Here is a 12,640-nt window from a genome sequence, read left to right as displayed (position 1 = left end):
AGGTGTCTCAGTGGACAGTATACAAAGTTAGCACAAAGAGCAAATAGTTTGACTGTGTAGATACGTGGAATAAAAAACCATTTCTCTGAGTCAGAAATCATTAATGCATTGCAGTCCCGGCTCACTGGCTCCTTAAAGTAAGGACTAAGGTGCACCTGTTTAAATTTTAATATGACCTATCTGTTCTGGACATCAGCCAGCTGGAGTAAAGTAGAATATGATATTTCCACACATTTTCAGTCAATAATCTGGGTTAGGAGTTAGGGTTTTTTCTTTTTGAAATGTATTACAGACAAGATTTTTTAATGTCCAACATCTATATTGATACCACAAAATGTAGTATCTGATAATACAGTCACAATCTGATACTGTTACTGTTTCATTTATTGGCAACATTCTTCAAACGTCGTCTCTGTTTCTTTGTGTGAGCACAGTTGGGAAAAAATATTGCAACAAAATATCATCAGTATTGTTTATTGTGCATTGAATACATTCAGGCACTCTGAGTGTTTGACCTGCTAGCATTTTGGTAAGTTTTAGTGGGGGAACCAAGCCCCCCCCTCACCTGTTTACCCCACAACATTCAAGTTTATGAACTAATTATTTTTGTAGTAAAACGGGTGTATTATTATTATTATTCAGGACAGAAGGCTCAGACCAGTGTGACGTATCGTTGGTTGACTGATTAATACTATCCTGGGATACCAGTAAAAGCACGGTTATCTCTCATGCTGCGGGCCTGGAGATCAATGACGGGTCACAGAGCTGGGTCGCATTCTCAGTTAGAGACTTGACCGAGTCCCGTAGCGAGGCGTTGTCAGCAGCGAGTGTTTCCACCTGCTGCTGGCTGAGTTCCAGGGATTCCCTCAGGGATTGAAATTCCTGGTGAAATTAAAAGTTACAAACATAATGTGATGCATTCGAAATGACACTCTTGTGTGTCCCAGCTTATGACACATGTTTGCTACAGGTCGCTCTGTCATGGTCCTGGGTCATTGATCAAGTAATTTGAATTTCTGGTCTGCTTCTTTTGTAATATCAGTAACGTGCTAATGTTCTTTGTCTGTTCGTAGCCTTTTTGTATTACCATTTGTCTTCTTTTGTAAACCCTTTCTGTCTTTGTAGTTGTGTCCCGTTGTCAGTTTGGTCCCTCTGTGTTTCATCCTTTGTCTCCCTGTCAGTCACGTCTCACTGTCCATTTATCTCCAGTCCCTGAGTGAAGTTCACATCTCTCAGGTCTCAGTGTGTGTGTTACTTCCTGTTTTATTTTGGACCGTCCCTCGTCTTGTTTGTGCTGTGCAGCTTCTGTCCTAATGCTGTCTGCGTCTCCCTCTGTTCGTTGTTGCCTCCGTCTGTCTGTTTGACATGTATTTTGCTCCTGCTCTGTATTTTTATTGTTCTGTTTGCTCCACCTGTTGTTATAGTTTCGACTTTACTTCTAATACTTTTTGTCTTGTAGCAGGTCCAGTGATTTCCACTGATGTACTGACCATGGGACCAGCTTACTTTCTGTATATTTTAAGTGAAACATGGAAGTGTGCAGCAAAATGTTCTGAAATATTTTCAAATAAGTGCAAACTAAATGTTAACGTTACAGTAATGTTCTGCCTTGTCTCTGCTCGTCTTTTCATAGTTTGACATGCCATTTTTATGTCTTGCTTTCTGACACAAAACAAATTTAAAAACACGTAAATCCCAGTCAGATGGCTTCTTGTGGCACTGGTGTCTGCCCTGATCACTGGCTTTGTGTTCCCTTGGTTTCTGAGATCCTATCTGTGTGATGACTACAGTCTCTCTAAAGCCCTGCAGATCCACATAAACAGTGAACTGCTGATGAAGATGGCCTAACTCTTATTTTATTAGCATGCAGACCTCATTGATGATTAATAAAAACATTAAAAAGAAGGCAAGTTATTCCTATAGTGCAAATTTCAGCAACCATTATGTTAAGGCACTTTCTATCGCATGTCAAAAACCTTACAGTATTAAAGAGAAAACCCACAGATCAGATCATCGCCACTAACAAGCAAAACGCTCCCTTTAACCAGGAAGGAATGTGTTTAAAGGGTCAAACCAGTAGTTGTTGCTAAAAGTAGAATGGGAGGCAGAGCCTTCAGTTTTCAGGCCCCTCTTCTGTGGAACCAGCTTCCAGTTTGGATTCAGGAGACAGACACTATCTCTACTTTCAAGATTAGGCTTCAAACTTTCCTTTTTGCTAAAGCATATAGTTAGGGCTGGACCAGGTGACCCTGAATCCTCCCTTAGTTATGCTGGTTCTGCCAGAGCTTCCTTCCTGTTGAAAGGAAGCTTTTCTTTCCCACAGTCCTCGTTCACAGGAGGTGGTGTGACTGTTAGGATTTCTTCCTAATGTTTTAGAGTCTTGATTTTACAATGTAAAGTGACCTGAGGCGACTGTTGTTGTGAATTGTTGCTATATAAATTGACCTGAATGCAGCTGAAGGCGTCCTACATATTTGTGTACTTGCTGGTGTATTCCAGTCTCTGTGGTATAATGTTGTGATCGCTGGTATGGAACGCTGCACTGAAGTCTAACAGGACAAGCACAGGAATGAGTCCACTGTTAGAGGATCAGTTTTAGAGCAAATGACAACAAGTGAACAGTAAGTTACAACTACCTCTAAAATCATGAATACAGATCAGTTACATGAGACATCGGTTATTATTCCATCCGTCGTGTTACTGGAAATGCCCAAAGACACTTCGTGCATATCTGCTGGATTCAGACGTGTTGAGAAAGTTTGATTCCCTCTGGCTGAGCAGGGCGCGCCAAAACAGTTTGGTTCTTAACCAGCGTACTTCTGTGTGATACACAGAACATGAACTTTCCAGTGAGCCCAACCTGAGATTTTAGATTCAATATTTTTAGATATTTTCGATTCAAATATCAAATAGTATTTTATTTATTTTAAAAGGCCTCTTCAGCTGACTTTCATGTGTTTTTTTTAGTTTTGCACATTGGAGTTAGAGGCAATACTTGAATATGAATATCTAAAAACAATTAAAAATGGAAAACTGAACATTTCATTTCTCTTTCTTACTATCACATTAAATCAGGATGAGTAATTTAGGACAGATACTTTACATTGTTAGTCTTAGTATTGGTTTGTTAAAATATAAAATCCTGTGAAGTGAATATTTATGTACACTCAAAATAATTTAAAAAAACTGTTTAACATGAAGAAAATGTCACGTTCACTCTACGTTTGAGCTGTGGATTCCAGCAGATTTTAATGTGTGAGAAAGGTGGTCGGTACCTGGGTTCATAGAATATTTTATATATTAAGCATTTAATGTCTTTCACAGAATTTTATATATATATATATTAAAATATATATATATTTATATACATATATATACATCTCTTCTAACTTTGCACCATTAAATGTTTGTGGAAATCAGAGACCATGTAGTCAAAGTGTTGATTTGACAAAGAATTAAATAAATATTGACCAAATTATTTTCTTAGTTATGATTAGAGTACCCTCTGCATACTCCAGTTTAGACTATCTACTGGTTTTTTTTTATTTGTAGTACAACTTGTGGTATTTACACAACCCAGCATGAACTTTGAATGAAAATACCATGTTTGTAACTTTTATAACTAAGAATTCGATGTTAAAATGAAATATATATTTTCTTTTGCACCATTCACACACTGTCACTTTGTGTCTTTTGCGATGTGAAGTTTTGTATTTAGTGTGCACTCCAATATTGGGCAGCTTGATTTTGTTTCTTCATAACTAGTCAGTGTTTAGACATTGTTAATGCATTTGCCCCAAACTACCGGTCCTGGAACAAAAGGCAAGAGAAGAATTCTGTATTTTATCTTTAATAGTTTTTGAGACTTTGATGTTCAGAGCTGCATTTGCAGACCATTTTCCAAAAAAAGCATATATCTTGAAAAGTATTTGAGATATGATGCTAACATTTCACAGCAATTTATTCAGACTCTGGACCATAAAACATTTGGGCAAACTGACGAGGGTTCAGCTGAATAAATGTTATACAATTTTGATGATTTTAGATGGAAGGACTCAGTTCTCCAAAATGACAAATATGCACATATTTAACAAAAATATTTTCTGAGTTGTGTTAATGCCAGAATTTTATGCAATTTGGATAATAAGTGACAGCGTTATGTTGAAAACACATATTAAATATACAGATGTAGGTTTCTGTCATTAAAGAAAACGTGGCATCAGCTCCTTAAAGCCTGTGACCAGTCGTTCTGTCAGACTTCCTATTTCTTCTAACCTTGGTGCCTCTGAGAGGTCAGGCGCCACATTTCTGGGAGGGTTAGTTCCCTTGCTCATTTCCCATGCCAATTCAATGTGGTCTCATCCAGAGGCCAGCAATTATTTCCCTCAGCCTGCCCAAGGTACACTGCTGCTTTTGTTCCTCGTCAGCTCTGAATACGGTCCCTGAGCCAGACAAACCTGTAGAGTACGTTATCACAAGTCTTTGTGCTGGTGCTTAGCTTCCCTTCTATCTGCTCTATCTCTACCCACTGCAAACATAGCAGCTCTTTAAAAAAAACCACTTTATTATATGTAAAACTCTTACCATCTGCCATTTGTGGTCAAATTGAAATATGACTCTGGTCTTTGAGGCAAAGCTTTTCTTTAGTCTGAACAAAGCTAATGACTCAGAAAATGTGCTGAATAATTACTGTGCATGTAAGGTATAGACTGAGCGTTTCTATTATGTTCTGGGCTGTTAGAGTTTGACGAGAACATGCCTGGTGTTCATGTGAATACAGTCTGGCACAACCAAAGATGGGAGGTGAGAAAGACATCACAGGAACGTATGGGTGTTTAACCATGATAACTGTCTTTTACACATGCTGCTGAAGACTCCCAAACTCAGCAAGGTGATGTTTCCAAATCGCCATCAAGCCAAAGCAATAACCACATAAACAGTCACTCTACTCGGATGACACAGAGCATGGAAGCTGCTGTGGTTGGCAGCTGCTACCAACATTATTCTTAATTTGATTTTGGGAATTATTGCTACATTTGAGTTAAAAATGCTCGATCAGTAATGCAGAGTAAAATGCAAAATGATCAAGAAAACCATCCTGTAACTTGGCTTTTCTGTTCACTGCCATCCCTGTAATAACAGCTTGGACTTTTAATCATATACTGTACGTCCCAGCTATGAAGGACAGAACCGCATTTTAATATGCACGAATTACAACCTGCATTGGAGGTTAATGCTTTGGCAGTACAGTATTTGTATTGTAAAAGCTGGATACTGATGATTCAGGGCACGGGCATCTTTTCTCTGACAATAGTAAACAATGTTGTGTTGTAAAGTTTGTCTTCTTCTGTTTTTCATTAAACCTCCTGACTCAGTGAGATTTTATTGTAAAAAGCATTCAGACAGCCCTGCTGACGCTGCGGAGCACCACTTTACATTTCAGAGCAACCTGCATTTAAAAAGAATTAGCTTTCTCTCATTCACAAATTTAGACACATATGTAATTATTATTAGAAATTAGTGAAATCATTCAAATATTAAATATATCGTTTCTAAATCATAACATTAGCCGTTAGGACAAAATGCTGATTCCTGTTTTTTAGATGTTACATTTCTTACAGTGTTTTGGGTTTGTTTGTTTGTTTGTTTGTTTGTTTGTTTGTTTGTTTGTTTGTTTGTTTGTTTGTTTGTTTGTTTGTTTGTTTTTGTTCAAAAACAAATCCATACATTTTAATGTCAAACAGAAAACAATGAGTGTCTGTATAATCCAGACAAGTCGATATTGTTTGCTATGAGCACCCCGCACCGCAGCCATGCAGTCACACATTCCCATACACCAAATAATAAACTCAAACACTGTTTAAAACCTGCACTTTGATCCACACTGAAACATTATAGAACAGCGATGTTCACAAAACCCTGAGACTGCTTTGGACATTTGTCCAAATACTGAAAGCTTAAATTCACGGCACGCACCGTGTGCGTTTGTGGGTTCTGTCACCTTCTTTTTGACTCGGTTATTTAATGGCAAAGGGAATAGTAAGAATAGCTTTAGTGTTTTTAATTTGGACTTTTCTTAAAACAAGTAGAATTTTTTCTGTTGCGGCCACGTTATGGCACCGTGTGCAGTGCCGAGTGTGGCCGTGTCTCTTAAAACGTAATCCAGCTATGCGTACAAATGAAGATCCACGCGGCACATTTTAGACGGAAGAAGATTTTAAAGGTCGGGCGTTTTGTTAGGCTGGAGATGTTTAGCGGTGCACTTTGCGCTGCAGCAGGTAGCAGAGTATACGTAACCTGACACAGCATCTGCACTAACATGACACCCAATTAACCACAGTCTACCCATCCAGGCATTTAACCAGAGCTGATGTGTGTCCGCTCACAGAGAAACACGCGTCAGACGTGCAGGTAAACTCCTTATTGTCATTTTGTTTGTTGATTCCGACAAACAAGCGACAGACCAAACGCCTTGGGGTTTTCTTTCTTTTTTTTTTTTTTTTTTTACTTCAGTTAAGAAAGTTACACAAAAGGTGGCAAGTTTGTTGACAATAAATAATAAATAATCTTGCTGCACGGGAACAAACAAAACATTTCCTTCCGGAGCTAACAGTATTTTTTAAGTTATTATTAATTTACACATCTTTGGGGAAGAAAAAAAATGTTGGACGGACACTAACTCGCACAAATGTCCCACGAAGCTTGTGGCAAAATAGAGGTATACCTTGTTGCAAATGCTTTAGTACTTGGGTCTTTAAGAAAATCATGTAGTTAATGGAGAACCCCCGCCCACACCCCACACAGTCATTTATTATATGACGAGGTGCGTGTGTCGAATTAAAAAAAAAACAAAAAAAACACAGTTTCTATTGAAAGTCGCGTGCGGCATGTCGCGAGTACAGAGAATCTCGAGCTCTCTCCTCGCCGCCGGGTCCCGTTCATCGGTGAAGCCAGCTTCATGCCTTCTCTGTTTGGCAAACGGGCAGCACCGACCGACCGCGAGGACTCGTCGCGTTATCTCCTCTGGACGTTAGAATGTGTGACTGTGGTAAATCCCATGATTGTCTTCACAGTGTCAAAATACAACCAGGGGGTTGCTTGGTGCAGTCGAGAAGGGTGATATGAAAGGGGCTGTGTGTGTCTGTCCACGCAGCGCCGGCTCAGGCCTCGATGGGGCTGGAGACCATGCTGTTCGGCGTATCTGGAAGCTGAGACGACATAGACGCTACTTCGCTGCCCGTCGAGTTCGAACCCGGTCCTCCCTCCGAGAAACTCACCTGCAGAGCACATTAAGCGAACCTTTAAAAGCACAGCTGAAACTTTTACACGTGCACACTAAAAGGCCTTGGATTACATCTACTCATGGGCAGGTCAGTGCTGCTGCTCAGGGACGCAGTTCAGCCTGTGTCAGCAAAGTTTCCAAAGGAAATCCGTCCGTCAACGTCACTGCAACCATCGACGTCATAATAATAATAATGATGATGATAATAATAATAATAATAATAGATTTGTAGTCTACTGCTTTACAATTGCGCGATAAAAGAAGCGGAACGAGGATGGCATGGTGTTCGCTTTTACAAGTATTTGAAAGTCTGTTAATTTGAGAGTAAACGGAACCAAACGGGAAAAACACAAAATGCTTTAATTTTATTTAGAAAGCTGGTTTACATCGTCCGGGTGCGCTGCACGTGTCTTTGCCGTGTGTGGCCGGTGTGGAGAACAAACACTGCTGGTCTTTCGGGTTACCCACAGCCTCGTGTCTGTGCGCTTAAGCGCATCTGACCATATTCCCTCGAAATTTTACATACTTGAAATAAACGTAGAAAACGTAGCGTCAGTGGTCACAGTGGTTATGTGTCCATGCTAATTCAATATTCTTCAACAGATTAAGAATTATATATATATATATCTATCTATATCTATATATAGATAGATAGATAGATAGATAGATAGATAGATAGATAGATAGATAGATAGATAGATAGATAGATAGATAGATAGATAGATAGATAGATAGATAGATAGATAGATAGATAGATAAGGGACCTAGCAGTGCTCGCAAACGACACACACTATTAAAAAAAACAAAAAGTTGTTCAGAGCAGCTGCTGAATGTCCTCAAAAACTGAAATCACAGCACTTTTGATATCAGCAGTGTGTTAATGTCTGAGCGCGAACCAGGAAATCACGAACCAGTTGTTGGAAAGCAGGCTGGTCGATGTCGCTCTGCAGCGCGAAGTCGCTGAGCACCTTCCAGGGCGGCTGGTAGCTCTGCACCTCCACCGGGTTGGCTTGGATGCCTCCGTCGTGCCGCTCCGGGCTGGCTGCCACCATCGGGGTTCCCGTCATTCCCTGGATGTTCTGCAAGAAACGGAAGCATCCTGCTCAGCACCACGCACAGTTACTGGGAGAATTACACGCGAGGGGGTGTTGCCGTGTAAACTCACGTGCACGATTGCTCAATCAGCAGAACAATCAATCACATTATGTCCGTATTTCACATAAATATAGACATGTGTGTGTGTGTGTGTGTGTGTGTGTGTGTGTGTGTGTGTGTGTGTGTGTGTGTGTGTGTGTGTGCGCGCATGCTTGACCTCAGAGCCCGGGTGAGCTCGTGCACAGTCCTTCTTGCCTGTCACGGAACTTCTGATTTGAACTTGATGAATAAATCTGCTCTGAGGCCTTTCTGGGACTGACACCTTGATTAATGACGGAAGCAGCCTGCCGACCACGGTGCCACATCACGGGCCTCTTTGATACACGGGGTGTCAGTGGATCGTGTGTGATCGGGTGTGTGGGCTGGTGATCGCGTTAAGCACCTACCGTCTTGTCGCTGGACTGCTGCTGTTGTAGCTGCTTCATGAGTTGGCTTCTCTTCTTGTCTTTGCATCGCTTATTCTGGAACCAGACCCGGATCACTCGCGGGCTGAGGCCGGTCATCTCCACCAGCTGTTCCTTCATTAGAGCGTCGGGCCTCGGGTTGGCGTTGTAGCAGGTCCGCAGCGTGTGCAGCTGCTTCTCGTTCAGCACCGTCCGGACCCGGGTGGTCTTCTCGGGCTGTTTATGTACGTGAGGCCGCAGAGCGGGCTGACGGGCAGAGATTGGTTCTGCTGTGGAAAAAAGTGAAAAACATCCGATCAAATGAAACACGTAGACTCCAAACACGGACACGCGAGCGGACTCCCTTTAATTCCTCTCCACACACGTATGCTTCTTCCACAATTTTGTGAATTCTGAATCTCTTTCAGCATCTTGTAGAAATGTTTTTGACTTGGTAACATTAAAAAACGCGCGGCTGTGGTCCCTGAGCATCAGAGAACCTCAGAACTGCGCTCACACATCCAGAGAAAAGATGGCCTTTGGAAAAGACGCTTTTTCGTTATTTAATTAGCTTCCGGTCTCATTCAATATTCGATTAATATGTGGAAGAACACTCTGACATATCGGAACCAAAGCCATTATTTGTTACAGCAGGAATGGAGCAGGCTGCCCAAAGCCATTAAAACATTGATAGGAATAACCAAAACTATGAGAAGGACCAGCAGCCGTGTTTACTGATCCCCTCCAACAAGAATAATTGGACTTTTTCGGACAGAAGCGCACCTCAGGCCTTTCTCTAATCCTCCCACAGTCTGCAGAAAACAAGTTACACCAGCCAAAAGCATGAGCAGACAACAGGTCCACTAAAATAAGGCCAACAAACCAAATATGACAGCAGAACACTTCCACTCTCTGTGGCAGGAGGGACACGTTCCCCTCGATGGAAACGCGTTAAACACAGATCAAACATGGGCAGTAAATCCCTCTGATATCGCAGCCTGCGTTTGACAGATTTGAAGCACAAGAAACGAAATGTCTTTCATTTTTAAGGACTACAAAAATAAAATAAAAATACAGGAAACACCAAGTCAGCGTTGAACACACCGTGTGAGCTGAAGTGCCGGTCTGCAGCAGCAGCAGTCCTACCTGCCATCTGCAGCGGTCTGGCGGGGTGCAGGGGGCTCAGCGGGTCCCCGGGGCCCAGGCTGGCCCGTTCCACAACATCGTGGTCTGCTCGACAGAAGAGCCCGTCTTCTCGCAAAGCAAATTCGTCCCCCGGGATGAGCTGCCGACTGCAGGCCACGCAGCGGAAACACTCAATGTGGTAGACCTTGGAACGGGCCCTCATAACGAAGTCGTTCTTGCTGAAGCCGATGTTGCATTTAGCGCATTTAATCCCGTATAACCTGCGAGGCACACACATGCAGGGCTGGTCATTCACACGGCACACAGCTCGGCCACTACACACTGATGATGATAATAATAATAATAATAATAATAATAATAATAATAATAATAATAATAATAATAATAATAATGGTTTAATATTTACTTATTTGTAATAATTACAAAACGCCCGAGATGTCCACATTTTAATTTAAATTATTATTATTATTATTATTATTATTATTATTATTATTATTATTATTATTATTATTATTATTATTATTGCTGCTGTTGTGATTATTATTATTACAAATATAATTAAATAAAACTATGAACTTGTAAATGAGCTTGGTGAAGTTGAACAGGAATTGTGACAGAGTGAGCTGTCTGCTGTCTGCACAGAAACGTCCTGCGGGTTCTCGCTCTGTGTGATTTTTCACACTTTGCTCCGGAGTATCCTGCGACCTTGAGTTGTGGTCTGGATGAATTATATTGTTCCAGAACGTTAAACCACGTCTTATCGCCGCATTACGAAATGCTGGCGCTACTTTCTACATAAGCTGCTGTATCAAGTAACTGTGATTCTGACACGTCAAATGAAATGTGCCCGGTGACAAAGGGACTCCAGGGAGAGTAAACGAGTCCGCATCATCTCAACTTGATCTTGTAAATATCAAAACAACATAATTCCAATTTTCGAGCTGCTCCAGTTCTTCGTCCCGTCCCGTCCCGTCCCGGCCGTCCTACCTGATGTAGTCCCGTTTACAGTAAGTCTTTCCATCCCTGACGAAGCACGTGCAGGACTCGTCCAGGTACTGGCTGCACTCGGCACACTTGAGACAGGCGGCGTGCCATTCAAGGTCCGGAGAGACCCGCAAGATATACTGGTCGTGGATCTGGTTTCCGCAGCCCACGCACAGAGACACCAACCGCTTCTCTGGAAGGGCAACAACATAAGAACACATGAAACACTCTTTAGCACACCAATTATTATTATTATTATTATTATTATTATTATTATTATTATTATTATTATTATTATTATTATTATTATTATCATTATTATTATTATTATCAAGACTACTATATAGGAGGTAACACAGCTTTCATATAAATATATATAAATATATATATATATATATGCGTGTGTGTGTGTGTGCCGAGTTTAATAGGGGAAAGTCATATACTGTGTTTGCGGAGATCACCACGTAACCAAGTCAACTCTTAGTTCTGAAGAATTAAGTTCCAGCATGGATCCAACATCGAACACATGTCTTACTTTTCGGCGGGTCCCCCATGTCTCCCATGTCCACAAAGTAAGGCGACGTTAGGTCCACTGTCACAGCGGGCTGCGGAGCCTGGAAGCCTGGGTAAGTCCTCCGCTGCCGGGCTGCCGGACCAGGAGCTGCACTGTCCGGCTCGGATAGGGAGTGTGTGTACGTGTGTGTTTCCAGTGTGTGTGCAACTCTGACAAGCGACGGGGCTGACGTAGGACATCAGCACGTCATCTGCATGAGCAGCTGATTGGCTCTGCAGACCCTGACCAGCACACACACACACACACACACACACACACACACACACACACACACACACACACACACACACACACACACACACTGGCACACTTATTGCTGCATATCAATTGTTTCTCAGCTTTGCTTTGCCCTCTTCTGATCTGTTCATTTTCTCTCATTTTATTCTAGTTTGCAGCAAAGCTGCTTATTGTTCATATAGCTAATCGTTACGGTATATTATTTCAGTAAAGGAAAGCCTCACATCACTGTTACCGTCTCTGTGATGGAACATATAGCAGGCCACAGTGAAAAATCGCCGGGCGCGCACTGTTGAATACGCTCATAGATTTAAAGCGATTATCAGTGTGCAGTTAGATCCACAATTATATTGCACCTCGTGGGAGATATGTATATAGAATATGTCTGTCTAACTGTCCGTGGGCTGTCTGTGCTGTTAACACAACTGTACGTGGGCGTAAACTTTCTTTTCTTTTAAATTCCTCGAAATGGGAAATTCAGAAAACAGCTGTGCGGCCAGCTTTTAGAAACAGAAAGCAATTCGAACTTGCACGTGAGAGTTCTTTACACAGACAAAAGTAACGTAACGAAAACTAACGAAAGATACGAGCAGACGCGTCCTGCTTCGGTGTTCAGCAGAAAGCCCGAAATCTGACAGGCCGGGACCCTCGAAGCCGCCCAGACACACACCAACACGCCCTCTTGTGTTAGTAAGTAACTACTAACACAGCGGGAGTGGACACATCACACCTGCAGCAGCCTCCACAACCACGCTAGAATCTGTCGTGGAAATGAATTGTGTCATGCTACCGTCAGACTAATGTAGTGGCGGGCCAATAACATTAAACATTTATTATTATTATTATTATTATTATTATTATTATTATTATTATTATTAT

At 41.6% G+C, this 12,640-nt stretch overlaps 1 protein-coding gene across 3 annotated transcripts; it reads right to left on the bottom strand.

The window, feature by feature from the left end:
• Positions 1 to 3,879: 3,879 nt before the first annotated feature.
• On the bottom strand, positions 3,880 to 11,653 carry isl1a (ISL LIM homeobox 1a). 3 transcript variants are annotated; one of them, XM_080895288.1, is made up of 6 exons: positions 11,486 to 11,653; positions 10,954 to 11,143; positions 9,925 to 10,226; positions 8,824 to 9,107; positions 8,194 to 8,361; positions 3,880 to 7,277 (listed from the first exon to the last, which is right to left on the bottom strand). In XM_080895288.1, the coding sequence occupies exons 1-6, from the start codon at positions 11,511 to 11,513 to the stop codon at positions 7,161 to 7,163; spliced, it is 1,089 nt and encodes a 362-aa protein (XP_080751414.1). In that variant the 5' UTR covers positions 11,514 to 11,653; the 3' UTR covers positions 3,880 to 7,160. The 3 variants fall into 3 exon arrangements, with proteins under 3 accessions (XP_080751414.1, XP_080751416.1, XP_080751415.1); XM_080895290.1 differs by having other exon boundaries at positions 9,967 to 10,226; XM_080895289.1 differs by having other exon boundaries at positions 3,882 to 7,277; positions 8,824 to 9,110; positions 9,967 to 10,226.
• Positions 11,654 to 12,640: the final 987 nt, after the last annotated feature.

Source organism: Rhamphochromis sp. 'chilingali' (assembly GCF_963969265.1).
Source record: "Rhamphochromis sp. 'chilingali' genome assembly, chromosome: 10".
Taxonomy (NCBI): domain Eukaryota; kingdom Metazoa; phylum Chordata; class Actinopteri; order Cichliformes; family Cichlidae; genus Rhamphochromis; species Rhamphochromis sp. 'chilingali'.
The sequence above is the reverse complement of the archived record's forward strand: the minus strand, read 5'-3'. Positions and strand labels throughout refer to the sequence as shown.